General features: G+C 44.8%; 3 protein-coding genes across 15 annotated transcripts in view; all 3 read left to right on the forward strand.

Moving 5' to 3' along the window:
- The window catches only part of LOC120894130 (rap guanine nucleotide exchange factor 4), a 105969-nt gene extending 100073 nt beyond the window's left edge, over positions 1 to 5896 (forward strand). For all 12 annotated transcript variants that reach the window (XM_040296515.1, XM_040296520.1, XM_040296516.1 and 9 more), the window contains 4 exons: positions 2923 to 3056; positions 3140 to 3310; positions 4923 to 5101; positions 5185 to 5896. In XM_040296515.1, coding sequence (XP_040152449.1) covers positions 2923 to 3056; positions 3140 to 3310; positions 4923 to 5101; positions 5185 to 5309 — 609 coding nt within the window. In that variant the 3' untranslated portion in view covers positions 5310 to 5896. The remainder of the gene's footprint in view (positions 1 to 2922; positions 3057 to 3139; positions 3311 to 4922; positions 5102 to 5184) is intronic.
- Positions 5897 to 10138: 4242 nt separating this feature from the next.
- LOC120894132 (succinate dehydrogenase [ubiquinone] iron-sulfur subunit, mitochondrial) lies at positions 10139 to 13160 on the forward strand. The gene is made up of 4 exons (XM_040296532.1): positions 10139 to 10407; positions 11215 to 11325; positions 11412 to 11716; positions 11851 to 13160. Exons 1-4 carry the CDS (start codon positions 10348 to 10350, stop codon positions 12245 to 12247), a joined length of 873 nt encoding a protein of 290 aa, XP_040152466.1. The 5' UTR covers positions 10139 to 10347; the 3' UTR covers positions 12248 to 13160.
- Positions 13161 to 13390: 230 nt separating this feature from the next.
- Positions 13391 to 23489, forward strand: LOC120894129. Of its 2 annotated transcripts, XM_040296512.1 has the most exons (6): positions 13391 to 13533; positions 15667 to 16969; positions 17043 to 17249; positions 19177 to 20958; positions 21282 to 21394; positions 21646 to 23489. In XM_040296512.1, exons 2-6 carry the CDS (start codon positions 15769 to 15771, stop codon positions 21853 to 21855), a joined length of 3513 nt encoding a protein of 1170 aa, XP_040152446.1. In that variant the 5' UTR covers positions 13391 to 13533; positions 15667 to 15768; the 3' UTR covers positions 21856 to 23489. The 2 variants fall into 2 exon arrangements, with proteins under 2 accessions (XP_040152446.1, XP_040152448.1); XM_040296514.1 differs by lacking the exon at positions 21282 to 21394 and having other exon boundaries at positions 21646 to 21857.
- The last annotated feature ends 262 nt before the right edge of the window (positions 23490 to 23751 follow it).

A 23751-nucleotide genomic window follows, 5' to 3' on the forward strand; every position in this document is an offset into this window, starting at 1 on the left:
TTGTGTGCTCGGGCAACGTGACCGTGCGCGGACCCGTTTGCCGTTTGGGGCGGTTCGGCCATGTTTGAAAAGCTCGCGCGGGTGCGATCGTTACGGGGGGGGGGGGGGGAATCGTGTGCAGCAGCAGCAAAGCTTGTGCACGAGATCGAGATAAGAAGTCGGCACGGGAATGGACGGGTTTTTAATTGTGAAAATCTTGTTATGGATATGAAGTGAGGAGGAGATTGAGAGCTTTCGTGCTGCAGCTTTTTTTTATTTAATTTTTTTATTTGTTGTGCTCATTCTATGACATTAGTCATCTAATTATACGCTTCTTTTGAGAGGTATTTCCTCTAACAGTGAGTCATTCTTGGCCATGTAGGAAGCAATTAGGTAATTGTAACAATTTGTACCTGTCTTTCAACTCATCTTAGCGCCACCAGGCGCACCCTTCAAGTTATTTTTATTTATTGTTTCTTTTCCTTAGAACTTTGCAAAGATTTCAAATCGCAATCAACAAGAAGTACTTGTGAAAAAAAAAAAACAATTCCTATGAAAAGTCATCTTTACTACTTCAAGATGCGTTTTGAGCATCCTTTTCGTCAACTTTCGTGCTGCTTGGTTGCTTGGCGCTAAATTTGTTTATCTTTTCGCTTCCCCTCTCACTCTCACACACACGCTCGATATTCTGTGGAAAAGAGGGTAAGAGGGTGTAGGAATTCCTTCACACCCTTCCCCAGCACCAGTGCAAAAGGCGTGAAAATAAGCGGCTTTACCGACAAAACTTTGCCATTTATATTAACTCTCGAAATTCCACTCTCGGAGGAAACGGAACCAACACACTCACACACACAGCGAGGTGGCCTCAGAACGCCCCGGACGAAGAGCAGGTTGATAAAAAAAGAAGGGATAAGCTTTTCGCGGTGGTTTTCCACCGAGACGAGTACGAGTCGGAAGAAGAAGACTTCTTTTGGGATCGTTTTGCAAACGCCACAAGTGCTAGCAGCAGAAGCTGGTGGGTTTTGGGTGGCTTTTGTTTTTGTGTTTTGTGGTTTTAAGCGAAAAAAAGCTTTGCGCGACTGAGAGCAAGAACGTGCAGCACTGTTTGGCGTATGAAACAATTCAAGTTATCTACAACCATCCTCTGATGGAATCTTGTGGTTGTGAGTGTGGATGATTATGCTGACGGGGTAAATTACTTACAGTAATTATTATGTGGTTCTTCTTCGGTGACTGTAAGCTTCGTTTTAGAAGTGTGGGGTGGAAATCGATTGAATGATTATCACTTCTTTATTGATTAATTTGATTATAATAATTTCTCTTTAAAAATTTTCACACGTTGGTGCACACGCAATCATCTGCAGGTGTGTCGAAAAATGCCCAGTCCTATCATTTAGTAGAGCTCGCGAGCCTTCTCGGTACTGCTACAACATTGACGGAATTCGCATTGAAATCTCATTAGGGATTTTGGAATCATCCTAGATGCGAATCTCACCTTTAACCAACACGCTGAGGAAATTATAAACCGTGGTGGCAATCAGCTTCTTGTTGCTTGGTTGGTTCAACGTGTGGTTAGAGATTTTAGGGACCCAATGTGTGTAAAGGATGTGTATTGTAGTATCCGACGGTTCAGTGATTGAACCTGCGCATAGTTGTTTGGAAGCCATCTTCTCAGCGCTTATCTGATCGCATCGAGGCAATACAGCGCAGACTCACCCGTTATGCTTTGCGTCTTCTCCCATGGCAACCAGGCAGTCAATATCCATCCTATGAGGCACACCTAAAGCTTTTTTGCAAATGTTTGTTGGAGGTCTCCTAACGGGGAACATCGACTGTCCATCCCTACTTCAACGACTGGACAGCTATGCTCCAACGGCCCCCCTCTACGCCCGCGATATCTGCTTAATGTCCCTCGTCGTCGAACGAACTATGGCTCAGGAGACCCTAAAATCTTTATATGTGCAGGGCTTTTAACGAAGTCTACCAATTTTTCGATTTTGATACGTCTCTAAAGTCGGTCTAAAGGCCACATTTGCGCCAGGATGTAGTCGATTAGTAAAATTCGTTACCTAAGTTAAGTCGACGTTTAAGAAAATTCATCAGGACTGTAATAGTCCATTGAATAAAATTTTTAATAATAATAATAATAATAATAATAATAATAATAATAATAATAATAATAATAATAATAATAATAATAATCCATTTTTTCACATAATACCAAAACATCAAGGTTGGTTCCCACATCCCATAACATTTTGTCACTGTTCAATCGATTTATCAAATTCCAATGCTGCTACCACCTGACTCCCTTCATCCTTAACCTAATGAAGCCAATAAAAGCATCATTACAATGATTATTGCGCTTTTCGATTCGCGTGTAATAAGCAGACGGTTTTGTTGCGACTTTTCCCTACAATTCAGCACTTTTCCGAAAAACTGACTTGTAGCGCACCATTCTATTAGAAGCAAACCTAAAGTCAAACGGCACGTTTTTCTCCCCCACAATTCACTTCTTGTTGGCTTCCGAATTTAATTGGACCAAAGCTCAATGACCTTCCTCACCCGTGGTCGTGTTTACAATCGCTGAAGAAACAGATTTACTTCCTACGTCCTTCGGCGAAGGGACGGCATGAAGAACCACCCAGCACACAATGCAGGATTGGAAAAATTGACTGCGAATCGAAATACGTGGAAGGACTTGGCTTGGAATGGGAACAAAATGGCAATTGTTAGTTTGGGCGTACGTCACTGATTGGGAGCCGATCGTTTGGTGACTTTCCGATCCCTGGGCTTCCCTGTGGGCGGACTTCTAATTGGAAGTGGGCGTGAGTGATGGAGAAATCGATTCCAGGCCCCCAAGGAAACCCCTGCGTAATATTAATTTGTTTATTTATTAGTTTAATTTACCATTTCTCTCGCTCTCTCTCTCTTTCTTTGCAGATCACGTCAAATTTGGACGTTTTTATCAGACGGTTTAACGAAATACAGTATTGGGTAGTGACGGAGATCGTCTCGACGACGAATCTCACCAAGCGGATGTCACTGGTGAAAAAGTTCATCAAGCTGGCCGCATTGTAAGTAGCGCCCCCATTTGGGGTTTAAACCTCCCCCCCCCTCTCCCCCCATCTCTTAACGCCCTTTCTCCTTTTGCCTGCAGCTGCAAAGAGTACCAGAACCTGAACGCATTCTTTGCCATCGTGATGGGACTGTCAAACACGGCCGTCTCGCGGCTCTCGATGACGTGGGACAAACTGCCGTCCAAGTTCCGGAAGCTGTTCACCGAGTACGAGGCACTGATTGATCCGAGCCGGAACCATCGCGCCTATCGGTAAGTGCCCACCGGCTTGGAAAGATTTATGCCCACATCACATGGCCCACGTATTCCAACTTGAATTCCCACGCACACACGTGGGTTGATTGGGATTGATTTAAACATTTCGTTGCTTGGGTCTCCTCCGTCGAAGTGTCTCTAAACTGTCTTAGTTCAAATTAGTTTAATTCCGATACAGATCTCTTTCTGGTACCCGAAAAACGTCCTTGAAAGTTCTAACCCTAACCCTTAACCAACAATCTCAAATGACCGGAATCGGAAGGATTTCGTTGGACGACTTCCACGGAGCGACCTTGGCGACGTCGCATGGCGTTGGAAATCAATTCAATCTTGTTTACGTGCTTTTTTCCGTGCAACAAGCTATCACCGCCATCAATCTCGTCCACCGAACGCCGCGCTTCCCTCAGCTGGCTGCTTTTACCCAACTGAGTGTCAGTTTGATGAATTGAACCACCAGCTCGAAGCGTGGGACATGTCTTCTTTCCGATGGAGACGTGCCCGGCGCGTGTGTGTGTGTGTGTATGCGGCATGTGAAGACATATTTGAATCGTTTCTGGAGTTCCTGCTAGGGAGAGAGAGAGAGAGCGTGCGCAAGAGAACTTTCTTCTTAGAAGCCCCCTAGCATGGGTGGATGTGAAAGATTGAAAATCAAATTAAATCCTCCAGTCAAATCCCCTCTTCTTCTGGTGCTACTCTGTGCTGCATTCGACTGGGCGGCAAAGAATGTATCGCGCAACATCCCAGAAGAGAGGAAGCTTTAGAAGCTCGCTGTGACGTCGAAAGGAAGGGCACACCTGACACCACGACGGGGACCAGATCATGTGATAATAGCTTAATCTTGCCGACCGAACTCGTCTCGTAAAAAGGTGTCTCATCAGAAGTTTAAATAACACTTCGGTTGGGGGGGGGGATTTACCGCCACTTACTCCTTCTTCCTTTTCCTTCAGGCTGACAGTGACAGGCAGTTTCGAGTGTGGAGTGGAAGTTTGAACCATATCCACCAGACCGTAGCACACACGCCTTCTTTTCAGCACCCAGAGTGGGAAAATGATCACAATCATCACACTCCATCACATGAAACCGGGAGGGGGGGGATGAAATAGGGAGCTTTGCAGAAGTTAAGCTCCTCATGCACAAGACAGCCGCTTGCAGGAAAAATAAGCTCTACTGCCTGGACGGATTGACTTCCGATGGTTATTAAAACACCACGCACATACACGCCACACACTGTGTTGTGTGGGGAGGAGGAAAAGAGGGAGAATTCTCGGTACAATCGATACCTTCATCTTTTTTTTGGAGAATTGGAAATTGGAAAAAGTTCGTTAAGGCAAAAGTTTCGGCCGCCTGCACGCGTGACACGCGCTGTTTGACTTTGGAGCTTAAAATAAGCGAAGGAAGATGAATTGGTCGTCGATCGGCAAGAAGAAAGAGGGCAAAAAAGTCATCCAAATCATCGTGAGACTCGTTAAACAGGTTAACACAGTGGCCAGGGTTACCGTTGTTTTGGGAATTGGTTCTTGGTAGTCGTTTGGCAAGAGAGTACGTGTGGTGAACACATAATAAAATCAAACGCCTTTTTCTGCTCCTTCGTTTTGTCTCACTTTGCCAGGATGTCAGTGGGCAAGCTACAGCCTCCAGTGATTCCCTTCATGCCGCTGCTGCTCAAGGACATGACGTTCGCCCACGAAGGCAACAAGACCAGCCTGGACGGGTTGGTAAACTTCGAGAAGATGCACATGATGGCGCAAACGATGCGTGCGGTACGCTTCTGTCGATCACGCCATCTTGGTAAGGGCCCCTTTGTTGTAGTATCTCCTTTAACAACACACACTCATTCTTATGCACGTTTTGCTTCCCCTTTTTGTTTTTAGTACTTGATCCTCCCTCGCCGAAGAACGAGAACGAAATCCGCAACTACATCCGCTGCTTCCGGACGATCGATAACCAAAGAGTGCTCAACTCGATGTCACAGAAGGTGGAACCGCGTCGATCTTAAGGATGCTTCACAGCGCAAAAAACGCATCGCAACACCACCCCACCAATTCCGACCACCAGTTGCGCATATGAAAGGTCAAGCTGGTACCGAGAGACCAAAAACCCGCCCAATCCTACAATTGCCCGGTTGTTCGGGGTAACGTTTTTCTTTTCGTGAGAACAGAATCCCAGCGCGCACGGTACTTTTGATGGTTTTTACCATATGCAAACCGAAAATACCTTTGTTGTAAGATAACATTTTTTGAAAAGGTAAGCACAGCTACTGACACAGAGTCGGGTGTGTTTGGTACTTTGTCTCTTGTTGTGAGAGTATTTATTAACGTCATTCCCAACCCTGTGTGTGTTTTGCTTCTCAACGATTTTGTCCACGGTTTGTTTGTGATGTTAAGATCTGGATCAGTTATACAACAGCAACACTTCTCAGTTTCGTTTCCCCCTTTAATCCTACAAATATCGAATAACTTCTATCACCCGTCACCTTTCCACTGTTGGTTTTGTAAATTAGTTTGTATGAAGATATTTAAGTTGTATTTTGTTCTAAGCGCACTTTGGTCTTGAATAAACATCTCGACGATTAAAGTACTGTAATCTTTGTTTTTTATCTTTGTTTTTCCACAAAAAATACACTCAGAAGTTTATACAAAACCTTGCACTTATTAAACTCGAAGCACCATTACAAATTCCCTCAGTAAGAGAAATAACTGCAAAACTGCTTCGTCTTTCTAGCATTTTTGTCTCACGCCGTTTTAGAACATTGCTATACCCCTGAAGGTATGCAATGTGTTAAAGCGTTTCTTCTTTTGGAAGGATGCGAACGCTTTCTTCTACTAACAATCAAACAAATACGACCACCGAATGGATTATTACTTGCTTTTAGTGAAAGTTTAGTTTTTATTTGAAAACGTCCCTGGTTTTTACCCAATTTTTTTAGAATTTGCTAAATCTGCAAGCATAGAAAAGCAGTCAAAACATAAAATACACACTCATAAACACAAAATGTTCGCCAATGTCAATATCAAGTGCATGTTAAACTAAGTCACAAGTCAAAACGCTATCAAGCTAAGCATATTTTTCAAACTAACAAAACAAACAGTAACAAACAATACGCTATTTACAAACAGAGGTGCATAACAGCAAACTTATACGTATATTTACACAGCGCTATAGCAACGCTTATTGAAACAAAAGCATAATAAAACCAATTTCTTATTGCTCCTGTTCACATTCTTCACTCACTCACATCAAATGGATACCTTTGGCTGGACCAAAGCTGGAAATCCATTTTCCTTTCTATTATCCTTTTCTTAATCACTCCACCTTTCGCAAACGCTTCTGCTCCGATCTGATCTTCTGTCCAACTGCTCCGGCATAAAAGGGAGACATTTAATCCGCACATAGTCGTTATGTTACATGCTACAGCAACAACGTCCCCATATCATTGTTCCCATTGTTAGCGTAAATGTGTTGTTTAGCGTGTAAGAGAATGCGATAAGAAACGATCGTACGGACAGCTACGGTGTACGCAGTCGTTTTAGTTTGAAACCAAAGGAAAAAAAACACACGCATGTCAATGTGATTAGCCGACAATCTTTCCATCAAACCAAATATACCTAACATAGGACAACCGTATTAAACATTAAACACAAACATTACTCCGTCGATGTGCAACAAAATAGAAACAAGAGGAAAAAATAACAGTAAAATGAAATCGTAGATCGTTTACCTCTCTCTCTCTCACCTTACCGTCTGGGTTTCAGCTACTTCACCAACACTTCACCGAAAACCTCTCTCTCTGGGTCCTTTTTGATAAAAAAACTGTCTATTTTGAATCCCGTTTTCAAAGGCAGAAGCGCCAATCAAGATCGTTTCAAATGTGAATGTGATCCTGCGCAACAAGTTATAGTATAGTGTAGAGAGAAAAAAGATAACTGATCGTTGAAAGTGTAATATTAAAAAAAGGTACTAAAACACTGGTTAGATGTAAAGATATGTAAAGAGAGATGATAAGAAATGAAAGAAAAGGAGAGTGAGAAAGAGAGACCTACTAAAGTAAATATAACAAATAAAAAAGACAGTTTAAACGTTCTAAAGTAAAAGTGGAACTCAAAAATCATAGGAATTTCCTTACAACACTAGACAAAACCTGTATTTTGTAAGCAAAAACTGATCACTTCTGTTTGATGTTGTTTAGTACAGCCATAAAAAGACAATCATGTGTATGATGAAGCATTGTATCCCAATTTTGGTTCCTTTTCACTTCACAAGAAAGTGAAATCCCCCTCTCCGCAAAGTAGGTGTAAAAAAATGGGTGGACCATCGATGTACACGATCAATGTTTGTCGATGAATGTTTCTTCTGAGCATACACCACTGATCATCGTTGCACGTCCGCCTGCACCTTTTCAAGTAAGGCCCTTGATCGCGATATCTTAAAGACTAAGCTTAGTATAACTCCCTTAAATTCCCCACAACTCGTGAACCGCCACACATACGCAACGTACGTTTCACTCTTGTACCTTGACTGGAGACTTCTTCGATGCTTCGATTAATAGAGCAGACAGATAGATAGGACACGTAGAATGTGGTAAGCATGGTAAACAGAGTTGAACAAAAACAAAAAAAAGTTGAGTGTTGTTGAGCAAAACAGCAGAAATGCCACAAATGTTAGCGTCTTTATCGACAATCATTCAAAAGGGGGATCTAGCTAGATACGTCCCTGGTTACAAACACACATACTGACACACTAAACATCCACTTTGATCGAATCGTTCGTTTTCGGTTTAGTAGCATAGTCGTTGGTGTAGTATAACAGTGAGCGTCGTTACAGTGACGAACACAATGATATCTTTAGCTCCTAAATAACACTATTTGTTTGCTATATCTTGGAGAAAAAAAGAGCTATTTGCAGAAGTTTGTTACAATTTATTTAACGCAAACACTTCACACACATACACACCCATACCTATGCTCACACTAATGTGTAAAAATCAAGACGAAATCAAACGAATGGCAAGAAAGACACTGTAAGGTTAACTCCAATTTGAAAGCCAACGTGAATTAGCAGAATGAGTAGTGTGCATGCACAGAATATTACATTTGTAGAGCAAGAAGGAAGAGAAGAAGAAGTGAGAGAGAGAGATAAGGGGAAGGAGAGTACCGACAAAGAACGAATTAAAAGGATCGTTAAGTTTCCAAGCAACTGCTTTAAACGATAATAGTAAATAGAATGGACACATCATCAACTTACTTGCATTTTGGGTTTGAGCACTTCTCTGACCTTCCCATGCACGTTAGCATGTAGTGGTAACTCTCTTTTAGCCCACTTTCACCGTATATTTTACGGTTACACTTTTCGGGATGGCGAAAGCTATCTCTAACACGTTAGAGATCAATTTCTCGAAAGCATTGTGCGTAGTGTAAACATAGTAGCAAACAAAGAAGACGGAAAAAATCAAAACAAACAAAAGAAATAAATGTAATTTAATGTGTATGTGTTATAATGCTGTACATTTGGAAATCATACGAAAAGAAGACACATTCTAAAAATACACACACACAAGTACACACATACTGTCTCCTCTCTTTTTATCTCTCTTTCTCGCTGTCTCTACGAAACGGACATGAAGAAATAGGAACAGACGAGAAAGAGGTGTCGAGGAGAGAGCGTGAAGGAAGCGGGCGCAATCACACTGAATCACTTAAGAATATATACACCTAACAGTAACAGTAGCAGTGCATGTTCCAATTTACCTAGAGAGTAAGACTTCCCGTTGGGAGGAGGAAAATGGGAGAAAATGATCTCAAAAATGATCACGATTGTCACGAATCCTTTTTCTACGCCCGTAGACCATCTGTTTGTTGGAAACGTTTACTAGAGTGTATGTATTTTGTAAACCCACCTCCAAGTAAATTGTGTAGAGGGAACAGCAATAGGGCTATGGATGGAATTGTATCTGGAGTCTCTCTGTCACTCTCAAAGTATGTGGTAGATTGTCCTTATAAAAAAAAGGAATTGGTAGCGAGAAGAAACAACTAGAACTAACAACTAACACCGTTCTGCGATGGTGAAGAATGGCCAAACTTTTTTCATATTCAGAAACTAGGCTAACAAAACTATTGACTAATGCATTTTGTTTTTGTGCTGCTAGCGGATAGAGAGAAAAAGAGAATGAGAGCTAAGAGATAATACTGGAGGCAGCTGTCAAAAAGCTAATCAATGACCCCTTTAAAACCATCTATTTCTGTACCATACTTAGTAGCTATGAATTTAACAATTTAAGGATTCTATCGGTAAAAAACAAAGCCATTCTAACTCTTCAACACTGCTCGTGTAACGGTGCGAGGACATAACAAGCTAGAGAACATTGAAAAAAAAAAAAAACACACATACCGAAACAGTAGCAAGTATAAAACATTACTCTATAACGGTAGATGGGAAATAAAAACTGTCCAGCACTGTACGAGCGTCGCATGCCCACGTGCCCAAACGCGTGTTGAATGAATCGCAAAGACTAGTAGAGATACATGGAAGCTAGTAGGACAGGAAAGTAATAAAGTATTTTCAAATATTTTCTCTTTTCACGTGACCTGTGTATTGATTTGTAGTCCGAAAATGTTCCCTTTTTATGCGTAAAATTAGCAGCATGCCCACGAGCGACCACCGACCGGTACACTTTTGAACGTTCAATTTGAAATGCGAGCTTTCGTTCAAAGCTTTCGGTGGCAAAGCTTCCCCTTTCAACGACACAAACGTCACTCGGCGCCCCCACCACTGAACGAAGCAACTGTCAAGCAGGCTGAGCGCTGAACGAAAACACATTAAAAAAAATCGCGATTTGTTTCATTTTTTTTCTTTGCTCGTCTCTCTTATTTCACAAATTTGGGCAACGCGCACATATCGGCCAGGACCTCACGCCTCGTCGCTAGCCAGCGGAAAATCGACTCGCTCGTGGGAATCAAAACAATCTTCGAACGTTCGTCCGAAGCCTAGTGTGTTGTTTCCTTGTGTGTGGTGTTGTTGGCGAAAAAGTAAACCTCGCAATGGCCGTGATTGCTGCGGATCTCAAGTTGCTGCTGGCCTGCCGTGGCACGTTCGGCCAGGTAATACGAACGCGCGGTGGAGCTGTGTTGGCAAACTCTTTTCCTTCCAGAACAATCCAGCGCGCGTGCTGGGCGCCACCATTCGGGAAGGATTGAGATGTGACGTCCCCGCGAGGAAAAGCTTGCCATGCTGACGCACGAAACAAAACCCACCATCCCATGGTACATTGTCTCGAGTTATGGTAGAATGGTCATTATATAACTTCTGCCGTGCAAAAAGTGATAATTTCGTAAAACCACGAGATGGGTTGTTAATGGACCCGGGTTGATGGGGGTGGGGAAATCGATCCAGAAGGCCAACCCAATCTGTCGACCCCCCGCTTTCCAGTGGGCAAACCATAGACACAACCTTGTGCAATCTTATCGCCAGGGCCCCTGGAGAGACGCCTATCGATAGCCCGGGGCAGGGTGAAAGGTGGTCACGGGTCAACACGTACCACGGCTAATTGCTCGGGCTGCCGCTCGTGTGGAATCTGGAATGCGTTGAACCCGTTTTTTTGCGCGTTTTGCTCCTTCTGCTCTTTCGCCAATCCACGGTTTGGCCTGCAAATTATCACGATTGGCACGCGGCTCTCGTGGCGCGGCGAGCAGAGTGTGACGCAAATTAATTCAGTAAATTTTATTGCATTGCTCGCCAATTGAATTTGCCCCCCGTCTGTCGCCTGCTTCGCGTATGTGCTTGCGTGTAGGTCAACAAGGCCAACGAGAACAAGTTAGCACTGGAATCGGTTTCCAGCTCATTCTTTCGTGGCGGTGACATGGTTTAACGCTTTTTTCTCGTTTTTTTTTTTTTAATTTTGCTTTCAGATCAGAAACATTCACCTCGCGACTGCCAACAATGCCGCGGCCAAGAAAGTTAAAAAGTTCCAGATCTACCGCTGGAATCCGGATAAGCCGGAGGAGAAACCGTACAACCAGGTAAGGGCGCGCGAGTGTTATGCAATGGTGAAGTAATTGTTGCAAAAAACAATTCATTCTTTTCTTTTTTGCACTTCCAAAACCAGACGTACGAAGTCGACCTGAGCGCCTGCGGCCCGATGGTGCTGGACGCGCTGATCAAGATCAAGAACGAAATGGACCCCACGCTGACGTTCCGCCGGTCGTGCCGCGAAGGCATCTGTGGCTCGTGCGCCATGAACATTGGCGGCACGAACACGCTCGCCTGCATCAGCAAGATCGATGCGGACAACTTGGACAAACCGACCAAGATCTACCCTCTACCGCACATGTACGTGGTAAAGGATCTGGTGCCGGACATGAACAACTTCTACAACCAGTACCGCTCGATTCAGCCCTGGCTACAGCGCAAGTAAGTGTGTGGTGTGGTGTTGCTAGCCGTGCCTACTAGATTTGGCACGCGCCGCCACGGCTTATCAGCACCGGCTGGTTGCTTCGTTGGTAACTGACCTGACTCATCCAAATGCTCCCCCCTATCTGTTGCAGGAACGAGAGCACCGAAAAGAAGGGCGATGCCCAGTACCTCCAGTCGGTGGACGATCGCGCCAAGCTGGACGGTCTGTACGAGTGCATTCTGTGTGCGTGCTGCTCCACGTCCTGCCCGTCCTACTGGTGGAACGGCGACAAGTACCTCGGGCCGGCGGTGCTGATGCAGGCGTATCGTTGGATTATCGATTCGCGCGACGAAAGCACTGCCGCCCGGTTGGACAAGCTGAAGGATCCGTTCAGCGTGTACCGGTGCCACACGATCATGAACTGCACGCGCACCTGCCCGAAGGGACTGAACCCGGGCAAGGCGATCGCGGAGATCAAGAAGCTGCTGTCGGGCATTGCCAAGAAGGACGCACCCGGTCTGGAGACGGCCGCCCTGCACAACAAGTAAAGTGTTGGAAGGCCCCGGGGATAGCAAGACCTCCTAGTGTATGGCTGCACTGCCACCCAACGCGCCGCCCGCCCCGCTCCCAGTGCAAATGGCTTTAGTATGTGAGATGGCACGGAACACGGTCAAAACGGCAAAGTAGATCACCAACAACCAGAACAAAAGCGGTGCGTGACTGTGTGTGTGAGTGTGTGTGTGTGTGTGTGTGCATGTGCGAGAGTGGACGAGGAATTTGTTGAGTAGAAAGGAAAGTATTTCGATACCAAAAAATGTCGCGAAAAAGAGGCACTAGCAAGAAGCTTCAACTTAAAATACGAAATGTTAAAATTCAACATTATAATTGGTTACTTAAAAAAAACGACAACCACCGACAGCAGCAGCAAGAAACTCGGCAGTATTGCGTGTACAACGGCGTTCTACTCTTGGTTTTGGTGCAAAATATCCTACGGTGCAAACAAAATGGAAACCAAAAAGAACATCATCCACCCTTAGTTGTCCTCCTGTCGAACGGTTCAATTTTAGTTTAGTTTAGGAATGAAGTAGGCTTAGTGTTTCGTTCCGGTTTCCTAAATGAATTCACAGCTACAAACGGCTCCCCGTCATCCTGGCTTCGGTTTTGGAACGCGCAACAGCCATCAGCAGAATACGAAATAATCCCCACACCGACATTTATTTATTTTCGATTCCGTAGCCGCATGGATGTGTAATGAATTGAAGGGGAAAATAAACATGAATACCTACACAACAACAAACCAGGCCGTTGGTGGTGTCGTGCGTAAATGAAACGATAAGATATGAGAAAAAGGTTCACATCGCGAAGAAAGCAATACGTAACAAAACAGAGCTACGAACTGTCTTTAAGGCAATGAATTGATGAACTTGAAATAAAATAAGAAATTGTTTGAGCAACTGTAAAGCTTCGATTAAATTCGGGTGTTATTCTCCTACACTCAGTTTATTTTACATTTATTTTAGCATGATTTGCATTTCGTAAATATTTATTGAATTTGTTTGAATTTCTTTGTTGCGCCGCATCCCCAACCGACCACAAACTGGCCCAACGAACCCTGCAACCCTTGATGGTGATGGGCTCTCGCTCTATCTCCTTCTCTTTCGTCGACACGACCGCTCCGAGAACGTAGCAATCCCATCCGCAGCGGCGCGACAGTTCTGTTCGGTCACTGTGTGCGTCCTGTTCGGGTAGCAGAAAGATGGACTAATTTCTCCCGTAAAAATACTTCCCCCGACGGTAGAAATAGTGAAAAAGTGTTGCCTAAACACTGCTGCAGGTACGTACAATGGAGGAGTATTGTTTTAGTGAATGGTTTCCAGTGAAATCGTGATTGTTTTATCGAGCGCGGTCGGTCGGTCTGTGTGTGTGCGGGATGACGCGTACCGTCAGCGAGCGCGTCCCCTGCATATTAGGGTGCTACCGCCGTCGCCGCTGGCTGGTGGCTGCTTCGTTATGGTTTTGTTTGTATTGCATGGCTTGCTTTTCTCCTTGGCTTCGCGGTGGAAATTACCCACCACGCGGAAATGGAGAGAGCCCCCAGAAGGCTCCCCCCGCGGGGCAGGCTTTACCGAATAGAAAGTGATCTTGCCGGGATGCAATGATGGTGCTGCTGAAGGGGGTCAATTGAGTTTGTTTATTTTTAACCACACTCCAAGCTCTTGATGTCTTCCAATTTAACACCAAGCGCGCGGTTTACTGGCGGCAATCTGATATACATGCTACTTTGATTTCAAGCCTCCGAATGCTTCTGGAGTGTCTGCTGATCCAAGTCGAGCATAGATTGTTGAAACACGCGACGATTGAGCACAGCTGTGTGATTGGTCGGCGGCAAACAGGCACGCACCCCGGAGCGAGCTCGAATGATGATTGATACGCGCTTGGTTTCTAAATTTCAAGAGCACACACAAAGTGTTTTATCATCGTTTTAGCCCCCGCAAGATAACCACCACAGACGCATCATTCAATTCGCTATGCTCTAATATTTCCCCTCTCATGCAGCCAAGCCCGCTTCTTCGAACGCCCTAATCCGGCCTTTCCTCTTCTTCGCAGTTGCGATCTTTGCCACGGTCTGAAGAAACCGATAGCAGATAGGGTGGGGCAGCAGCAGCACGTTGTGTATATGTGTGTAGAGAACGCGAGCGAATAATCAAAAATTCAAAAACCTCTTCCAACCGCCAATACCGGCGCTATATGGCGAGCGCGCGCGACCAACGGCGGGGTTTTTAAAAATGAAAGCAATCGTCACCCGCGATCGAGCCACAACAGCCGGTTGTGGAAGGAAGTGGAAGAAGAAGTTTTCGTCCCGGTTTCTATGCTGTTTCTCTACACCGCCCGAGAGACACAGAGAAGAATAGGCGGCGACCGACGGTTAGGGCGCGTACCGATGGTGACGCACTTGTTTACGGGGTACCTATTTTTAACCAATTTTTTCATTTGCTTCTTCCTTCTCTCTTTCGCTTACGTATGATGTGTGCGTGTGTGTGTGTGTTGAGGCGTAAGAATTGAGAATAAAGTTAAGAACGGATGATGATGATGATGCTATGCTGTTGCACGCCGCTGCCGTTTGTGGTTTGAAAGAGAGAGAAAGAAAGGGAAGCCATGTAGAGAAGCCATTCCCTTTAAACTGCAGCTGTATTTTAATTCGCATAAAACCAGCCGCTCTAATGCCGAGGAGAGGGGTAGTGTTTGTGGCAAACGAAGCGGAAAGTGAAGAGGGAATTTTTAAAAGCAGACCAACCACGCGTGTTTATTGCATGCGGCCATCATATGATCGCATTCTTGAAGGTATTATTTTTTCGGATCAAATTGTTGGTCATTGGGTTGGAAAATAAATTTCATTTTTTTGTGGTTTTCAAATCAAATCGTTATTAAATTATTTAATGGAAGGGCTGCTTGCTGTAGCAGCAGCAGCATGCGTAATCGAAACAAGGTACAATTGTTTACATTAAACGCTCCTCCACGGCGTCCAGGCAACGCATGTGAAGTGTTAATTACACATCGCCTAGTTTGGTGTGCGATTGTGTTTTGGCGGGCTGTGCGGCGGGATGGTATGGTGGGAGATATCCACACGTTTGGAAACCACCAAAAGCGCGCCGGTTATCGGATTTCAATGTCAATATTCTAGTATTTCTTGTTTGCAGGCGAACAGCGGTGTGAAGCGGAAACACGCCTTCTTAGATCGAAGTTGTGTAGGATGATCGAAGCATATATGCGCCTCCCTCCACCAAATCATTTGTATTGGTGTGTGCGTGCTCGGGTTGCTACGGCAGCCATGGGCAACTGTGTGCTAACCGTACCAACGTGATCATGCGTGTTGTGTTGAATTATTTATCTATGCTTTTATGCGTGCTCGCAAAAGGTCATTTATGAGCTTATCTTTATGGTTTCTTCTTTTTATCTTCCCTTTCAGATGAAATTGAAGGCCAGGTAGAGTTAGAGCAAGAAACAGAAACCTTCCCAAAACCTCTCCCGGAGAATAGTTGTGAAATAGAAGAACAGCCAGTGCGCGATCATGTCTCAACCACAGAACATTGGCGATGTAATAGAGACGCGGCGGCGGTCGCGCTCGAAAACTCCCGGCACGATGAACCTGCGCGTCAGCTCCGACCGTGAGTTGAACGGTTCGGAAACGTCACCTGGGCGCAAGGTACGCAAAGCGCCCACGGTCGGCATGATCGAGGAGGAGGCAGCACCATCACCCGTTGCCGCCGCCAGTCAAGGACGCTCCACGCCGGTGCGTAAGACGCGCGTCGTCACATCCGACTACTCCTCCGAGGATGTATCGCCGGACCGGGCTCGACAGGCGGCAACGGCGGTGGCTGCCAATGCACAGCTCGCCAAATCGATGGGCCAGCTGACGCAATCGTCCGTCACTACTACCACCACCACAATGACCAGCACGGAACAGACCACGGTCGTGCTGGACGGTGGTAAGGAGAAGGTAACCAAGACACAAACAGTCACACAGACAAGCAGCGGAAGTGCCGGCAAGGAAGCCCTTTCGACTTCACCGCCAAAGAAAGAACCGGCCAGTGCTCAGAAGTCGATGAGCACAACAACTACAACCACCACTAGTACCAGCAGCAGTAACAGTGCCGCCAGTACCACTACCCGTAGCGGTAAACTGGTCGGTGCCGCCGCGACGGCGGCCGCCGTTATCCGCACCAGCACGCCCAAGAATGCCGCCCAAAAGATGGCCCCGGCGAAGGTGATCCTGACGCCGGAGGAGCTGCAGCAGCACGCCGCTTACAAAGAGTACCTGGAGGCGGGCGAGTACTGGAACAAGTACCCGAAGACGGACTACACGTACTCGGAGCTGTCGCCGCATCGGCGCGAGGTAGCGCCCGGGCTCGTGGCCATGCCGAACATGTCGCGCCCCAGCCTGAACAAGCACGCCGAGCGGGTGCAAACGATGATCCAGCGCAATCCCGAGCAGGAAGCGTTCATACGCGAGCGCTACACTTCGGCCCGCTCCAGGCTGGTGCGGTCGAACCCGTACGACTCGCACGACGAGACGGATGAGTTGATGCAGAGCAGCAAGAGCTTCGGCGTCCATCGGCAGCAGCGGGTAACGATCGAGCAGCGTTCGATCGTGAGCCGGTTCTTCCTGTCGATCGTAACGTTCTTCTTCACGTGTGTCGATTCCGTGCGCAGCGTGTTCCGCCGGCGGGACGAGCAGCAGATGTACTACACGAGGATCGAGGACGAGCGAGGTACGTGGTTGGGAGAGAGGGAGATTGAAGCTTTTCGAAGCGGAAATGCTTACTGTTTCTTTCTTCGTTTTAGGCTTCTTCAGTCGTGTGTACGGTTTTGTGACGTCATTCTTCGTTAACGTATTTAAACGCATCTATTTGCTGATCTCTTCCGTACTGTTTCTGGACGCCTGGTTGCTGCAGACGTCGGCCGCTAACGCGGAACAGCAGAAAATTGGCCAAAAGAAGCGTCGGTTCTTGCTTTTTCTGTTGGTTCTGTTACCGTTTTTGCTGATTGGAGGTAAGTTCGATTGAAAAGGGTTCCTTTTTTCTTTGAAAAGTGTTAGGCTCATCAAGCAAATAACATGACTACCACTTTGCACTAGTCTTGAATGGTATTAAACATACGAATTTGACAGTGTTGCACACATTTGATTCGATTTTTTTTATAGTTCATCAATTTGTCTCATTAATTGTGATTTGGATGAAGGCTGTGATTTGTTTGTCAAGTAATTTTTCTAACCAGATTCTTTCTGTTGTCCTCCCCCTTGCCCTTCTTTTCATACACACACTCATCTCCCTCGTAAAATTCCCCCCTTCCTCTCTATACAGGTACGCTTCTCTATCTAGATCCTTTCGCGTTGGATACGATTCGCGCAAGCCTTCCGTCTGAATTCCCAGACCTGCCGGAACTGAAGCTTCCGAATCTTCCAAGCCTTCCAAGCCTTCCGAGCCTTCCGGAACTGCCGGAACTGCCGAGCGTGCCGCTTCCCGACGTCGAGTCGGTGAAACAGTACGTGGGCGACCGGTGGACCGATTTGTCCGATCTGACCGGAACCTATTTCGATCAGCTGAAGCTTGTGTCTCAGAATTCGGTCGATGCGGTGCGCGAGCTGTGGGGAGCAGGAGGGGCCGAAGAAGAACCAAGTGCCTAAAACAACAGTGGTCGTGTGTTAGGTCGTGTAGTTGCATTTCTTTTTCTCTCTCATGTTTTGCCATTTAATGCTTTGTTTTTTTCTTGGCTTAATTATTTAAGGATAAATGTACGGTTTACAAGCGAATTAGGGCCAGTAGCTTCGATATCCACCCTACACCACCACACGTATGCCATACTTTTTTAAATGCGAGCAAAATAGTAAGAGTAAACCCGAATTCTTCATCATCCCGCCACGGTTCAAGCAGGTGAAGCATTATCTCTCTTTTTTATAAGTATTGTTCTTGGTTTTTGAAATGCGATTAGATATCGTTTTATTGTATTACTGCAAACACAACATCATTTTTGCCGTTTTAATTAAAGTATATTGGGGAAAGTATAAATCAACAAGAAATGGAACGTCCCTACGCACTTAAACTCCGTATTTTCTCACGTAAGAGAATGGATAGAGGAACAGGATACGTAAAAAATCACACCACAGGAAGAAAGCACTGCAGTGCACTTTTTTTTGTTTTTCTTTGTCGAATCTAAACATAGTTAGTGTATTTTTTTTCTCTCCACAATGCTTTGTTTGTCCATGAATGTTAGGTCATTGTTTAAGATGCACGTCAATTATTATAATCCTTCACCACGGAACGGATAGAAAGTACAGCTGTAGTAATGTTAAAATAAAGAGCTTCTTACGGACGGAACTTTTTCCCCTGTCTGTCTAGAGACAAACAAACAAACAAACAAAACAAGCCGTTTTCGTGTTCCTTCATTTAGCAGAGTTTAGCAAAGAAAGTTTGAGTAAAAACAAAAGGACAGCAGCAGGGAAATTATAACACAATGGACAGGTAAGCATTAGCATTTCCTTATTTGTTTGTCTGTTTGTATTCTTTTGCACTTTCCTTTTTCACTTATTTGTTTTGTTTTGTTCTGTTTTTAGAAAGTATTTGTACTGTTTCTTTCTTTCTTTTTCATTTGTATTTGTTACGCGATGAATGTCCGTCCTCTATCCTTCTCCAATTTGTATCTAATTAAAGGGTGATGAATAATGTTGAATGTGGAGTTTAACAAGAGAACGTTTTGTAGGTGTTTATGATGTTTTTTTTACGGTCTTGCTGGTTGTTTTTGGGATAAATAATGTTGACTATTGAATAACAATTAGGCTCGAATGAACGCGAGAAGGCTCTAGAGGGCGGCATCCATCATTTCTAAAGCTCCTTTTCCACTTCTCCTACACTCCTTTCTATTTAAAATTAAAATATCTTCAATTAAACGATATCTAACGAACTACTTACTCTCATTCCAGCCTACCTATTAGCGGACGAGGATCAAACGATCGTTCTGCCCGCATCGTCACGCGCCACGCTCGCACTCTCCTCACTGTCCCACATTCTTCCATCAAACATGAAACACTCGGAGCTGGATATGGAATCGCTTTACCGATACGTCAACGAAAGGAATGCAAACTTCCGCGAAAAGATTCTATCAGCGTCGTCATTCTTATCCGCATTATCCCTACCCTTCGCTTGGCTCTCGACCAGCGTCACCTTCTCGTGGCCATGGTCGTGGACGGGAGGCAGAAGCGATAGCACCTCTCGTGAAACAATCCGCAACACCCTGCAGCGTACGCTTAGCAAGGAGGAGTTCGAAGAGCTGATGCGCCATATCGATGCGTACATTGATGGCATGATGGAACAAAAGTTTGCCTCCAAGGTGGGTGAATCGGAGCGGCTGCGGAAGGCGGCTGAACCGCCTCAAAGGGAAGCAATTACTCCAGAAATAACCGTACATGTAGCGCAGGTTATTGAGGAAAGCTTAAAATCGTACAACTATCGTTTAACGGACAGTGATGTTGATGCGGTGGTGGAAAGGGTACGACAAACGCTGCAAGCGTCCTACCCGCAGCTGTTTGAAGAGGCGTCAAAGAAAGCCGATTCAAACGATACCCCGGAAGGTGGTAAAGTTGTGCTGTCGAGCGAATACCTTACCGAAATCCAGCGTCTAGTCGAGCAGCACATGACGACGGTGCACAACCATCACTACGCCATCAGTGGATCGCAGCTGGAAGATATTTTAGCGCGTATACTCTCCTCCGACAAGCTGAGCGCACTAATCGATCAGCGTATCGTAGCCAGCAGTGTGGCGGAGGCGCAAGATCGTGCCGCTGTCGATCAGCGTCAGCGCGAAGCGTTGGTAGACGATTTGCGCAAAGAGCTGAACGATATTAAAGCCCACTTTAGCGAGCAGCTGCTGAGCAGCAGCGCGCAGTGGGAAGAACGTCTGCAGCTGGTGAAGCAAAACCACAAGCAGCTCGAGGAGCAGCTAAAAGCGTACCGTTTGGAGAGCAACGAGCTTTACCAGAAACTGCTGGCCGATATTGACAGTCGATTAAATGCGCACAGAGAGGAAAGGTACGAAGGTGTGAATAAGGTGATACGCGAGAATATTATCACAATTTTGGGACTGAACGTAAAGCAGGACATTGCCGACGGAGATCTGCGTGCGTGGATAAACGGACTGTTCGTAGCGCGTGATCATCTCGAGCAGCGGCTGGAGGAGATTCAGGCGAAGGTGAATGTGGACGTTCGGGAGGAAATCGACCGATCGGCGGGCCGATTAATGCTGGAGATCGGTGAACAGATACGGGCCGAGATGTTGGTTCGATTGAGGGAAGAAATGATGGCACGGGAAGCGGAACTCGCTGCCAGTTATAGCACTGTTACTGCTACTACTACTATTACTACCTCAGAAAGTAAAGCATCTTCCGCTGGAGGACCGGATGATCCGGATCCGGCCAGCTCCTCCACCTCGTCCAATCTGACCGAGGACGACGTGAAGCGTATCGTTCGTGAGGCGCTGATCGTGTACGATGCGGACAAGACGGGCCGGGTGGACTATGCGCTCGAATCGGCCGGCGGACAGGTGCTGTCGACGCGTTGCACAGAAAACTATCAGGCCAACTCGGCCGAGTTTCGCATATTCGGCATTATCCCGATCCCGTACTCATCGAACACGCCGCGCACGGTCATTTCGCCTACGATGGAACCGGGCCAGTGCTGGGCGTTCCAAGGTTTCCCCGGCTATCTGGGTGAGTTGGCGGAGAATGTGTATACTCATAGCTATTAGTTCCTTTTGATTTAGCGTGTACAGGTCGATAATTGTGTTAGTTCATTATTTGTTTCCCCTTTTTTATGTTCCGTTTCATTGTTTCATCTGTCTATCTTATTTTGCTTTTGTTCTTTATGTTTTTATGTTTTTGTTTTGTTTTTTGTTTGTTTGTTGTGGCTCTTTCGTTCTCATTCACGTCTTGTTTTCTTGTTATAATTTTCCTATTTTTTCACGCATTATTTCTCACTTTCCCTGTCCAATCGCGCTTCCACCTTTTGCTCATTTCTTCTCTTCTATTTCTAGTCATACAATTAAATACCGAGATAATCGTGACTGGCTTCACGCTGGAGCACATTTCCAAACTGCTTGTATCGAACGGATCAATTAGCTCAGCCCCGAAGCACTTCACTGTTTGGGTAGGTTTTTACTAGCGTGTTTCGATATTCGAATCGATGTTTCGGTAGTGTTGTGTGCTTGGTTTAGAGTTGTTTCTTTGCTGAAGAAGATTGCATGATTCCAAAATTCTAAAACGTTGTTCCATAATTTGTGAAGCTTTCGTCGACCATCCGCCGTTACTAAACGCATGCCGTGTAGTGTGTGTATTAAGATCTAGTGTGTCATTTATTTAATAATTATTTTTGTGTCTATTTCTCACAACCGAAAATAGGGCCTGAGGGCACTGAACGATCCCGAACCTGTCCCGCTAGGCAGCTACGAGTACCTGGACCAGATGGGCAGCAGCGTCCAGTACTTCCCGGTGGCGAATAAGGACTGGACCGAGCCGTTGCAGATTGTCGAGCTGCGCATTGAATCGAACCATGGCAACATACACTACACCTGCCTGTACCGGTTCCGGGTGCACGGTGATAAAGTGTAATCGGTTGTACGAAAGGAAAGGGAAAGGGAAGCTAGAAACGCAGCTAATTGTAGGAATTCGCAACTACTAGTTGGGAAGGAAGTGTGGGGCAATTGTTTTACCATATTTATTTCTCCGTTAGAGGGAGGATGAACGCTGTTTTTAGTGTGTGTGTCCACGTCTGTGTGTTGATTTGTACATAGTTTTGTTTGATTGTTGCTCTAGTTAGTGAATAATTCTTACGTCCTTTTTTTACAATTATATCCTCTTTAAGCTACACGCTTGGAAGGGGAGAAATTATACCATTGATTAAAGTTTAGAACACGCCGTTCTCCCGTTTGAGTTTGTATCGTAAAGAATAGCTTTAGGTTTAGGTGAAACACGGTTTTTGTTTCTTTTTTTCGTGTCGAATGCGTTAGAAAAAAGGGAAAGCGTTTGTTTATTTTTTATGATTGCGATATTGTTTAATTACACTTTGTATAATACCAAAAACTTAATTCAGCAACGATAGCTACACTCGTATATTACAATTAAACACTTTGCTTATTGCTTCTTATTCCACACTAACTGTTACACTTCCGTCTTTGTCTTAGAAACGCCATTTCCACGCCATTCTTCCTTTTGAATAGCGAGTGGAAACGGGTTTTACTGGCTTTTTACCTTTAACTGTTTTCAACTAATGAAGTTCTAAGTGTATCCATTTAGTTTCTATTAGTTTTTCCCTAACCAAAGGTATTTTTATCCATTTATTGTGCTCTGAAATCGTCTTTTATTGTTCTGTTCTCGTTCTTCATTTCCTACTAATTTGTGTCCGTCAGCAACTTCATTACTTAATTAGGGGTATCGTTGTATTCAGTATAGACTCGTTTTTTTTTCTTTTAGTTTTGTTCGTGCGTTGCCTATTGTACTAAAAACTGTTTATTGTACTAATGCCTTTTTTTGTTTTGATATTTAGAGGGTAAGAAAATCGTTAACAGTTAGGGCAAGAGTAGAGGACGGGGAGAAAAATCAAACTACCATAGCTTAAGCTCTAGTCTTTAGTAAGAAGAGTGTGTACATCCAATTACTAATGAACCAAATTGCGAATTCAATTTAGAATAGAACCACCACTAGCTGCCTTATGATAGAAGCTAACCAATATAAGGAAGAGAGCTAAATGTTTAAAGAGAGAGGGTCCAAATGCTTCATAGAAATGAGGGAAACAAACAGTCGTTTCGAAAACAATTCATTCCAAATTAAGAAATGGTTCGTTTTGATCACATTATAACGTTCTTTTAAGCCAATCATCATCACATATGTACGTACATTGAAAATCCAAACAAACAAATGGAGGACAACATTCGGTTAATAGAATTTTTTAGTACAAATCAAAAACAAACACCTATGGAGGGAACAAGGAATTTTGTGGTTTTTGTTTTTTGTTGTTTTGCTGCTTGCCTCGCGCGTGATCAATCATTAGTATTTCAAGCATAATTTTGAACGGAAATCGAATTAGTCAGACTGTCAAAGTGTACGAGAGTGTGTAATTCTAGAGAGAAAGTAAATGGAACACTTTAGAGACTAAAAATCGCCATCACTAAAAATAATAATAAAAAAAAACGAAAAGAGCATTTTCCTCAGAATTGCGACTGGGAAGACAATTCTGCATAAGAAAACAGTTTGAAGTTAAGTTTCCGTTTTATGTTTTTTTTTTTGAGAAATTATCTTCCATCTACCCTACCCTCTTTTAAACAATTCCTCCTTAATGCAGCTCGTTTTCTTCTACTTTATTTGCAGCAATTTTCTTCTTCTACATTCAAAAATCAATGCTCCCCGCTAATGAAGGGAAAAACGCTAAAACGCTCGTGGCTGTAAGCTGGAAAACAAAACAAAACAGCAAAAGAGCACGCAGATTAAACGGAGCAGCGATGTCTTGCT

The sequence above is a fragment of the Anopheles arabiensis genome, chromosome 2 (assembly GCF_016920715.1).
Source record: "Anopheles arabiensis isolate DONGOLA chromosome 2, AaraD3, whole genome shotgun sequence".
Taxonomy (NCBI): Eukaryota; Metazoa; Arthropoda; class Insecta; order Diptera; family Culicidae; genus Anopheles; species Anopheles arabiensis.

Bases quoted from the DNA above. Each gene is read 5' to 3' on its own strand.
- LOC120894129 (XM_040296512.1), top strand. From the start codon at position 15,769: ATGTCTCAACCACAGAACATTGGCGATGTAATAGAGACGCGGCGGCGG. The intron at 20,959-21,281 runs GTGAGTTGGCGG...TTCTATTTCTAG, and splicing joins AGGTTTCCCCGGCTATCTGG to TCATACAATTAAATACCGAG. The intron at 21,395-21,645 runs GTAGGTTTTTAC...AACCGAAAATAG, and splicing joins CGAAGCACTTCACTGTTTGG to GGCCTGAGGGCACTGAACGA.
- LOC120894132 (XM_040296532.1), top strand. From the start codon at position 10,348: ATGGCCGTGATTGCTGCGGATCTCAAGTTGCTGCTGGCCTGCCGTGGC. The intron at 10,408-11,214 runs GTAATACGAACG...TTTTGCTTTCAG, and splicing joins GCCGTGGCACGTTCGGCCAG to ATCAGAAACATTCACCTCGC. The intron at 11,717-11,850 runs GTAAGTGTGTGG...TATCTGTTGCAG, and splicing joins CAGCCCTGGCTACAGCGCAA to GAACGAGAGCACCGAAAAGA.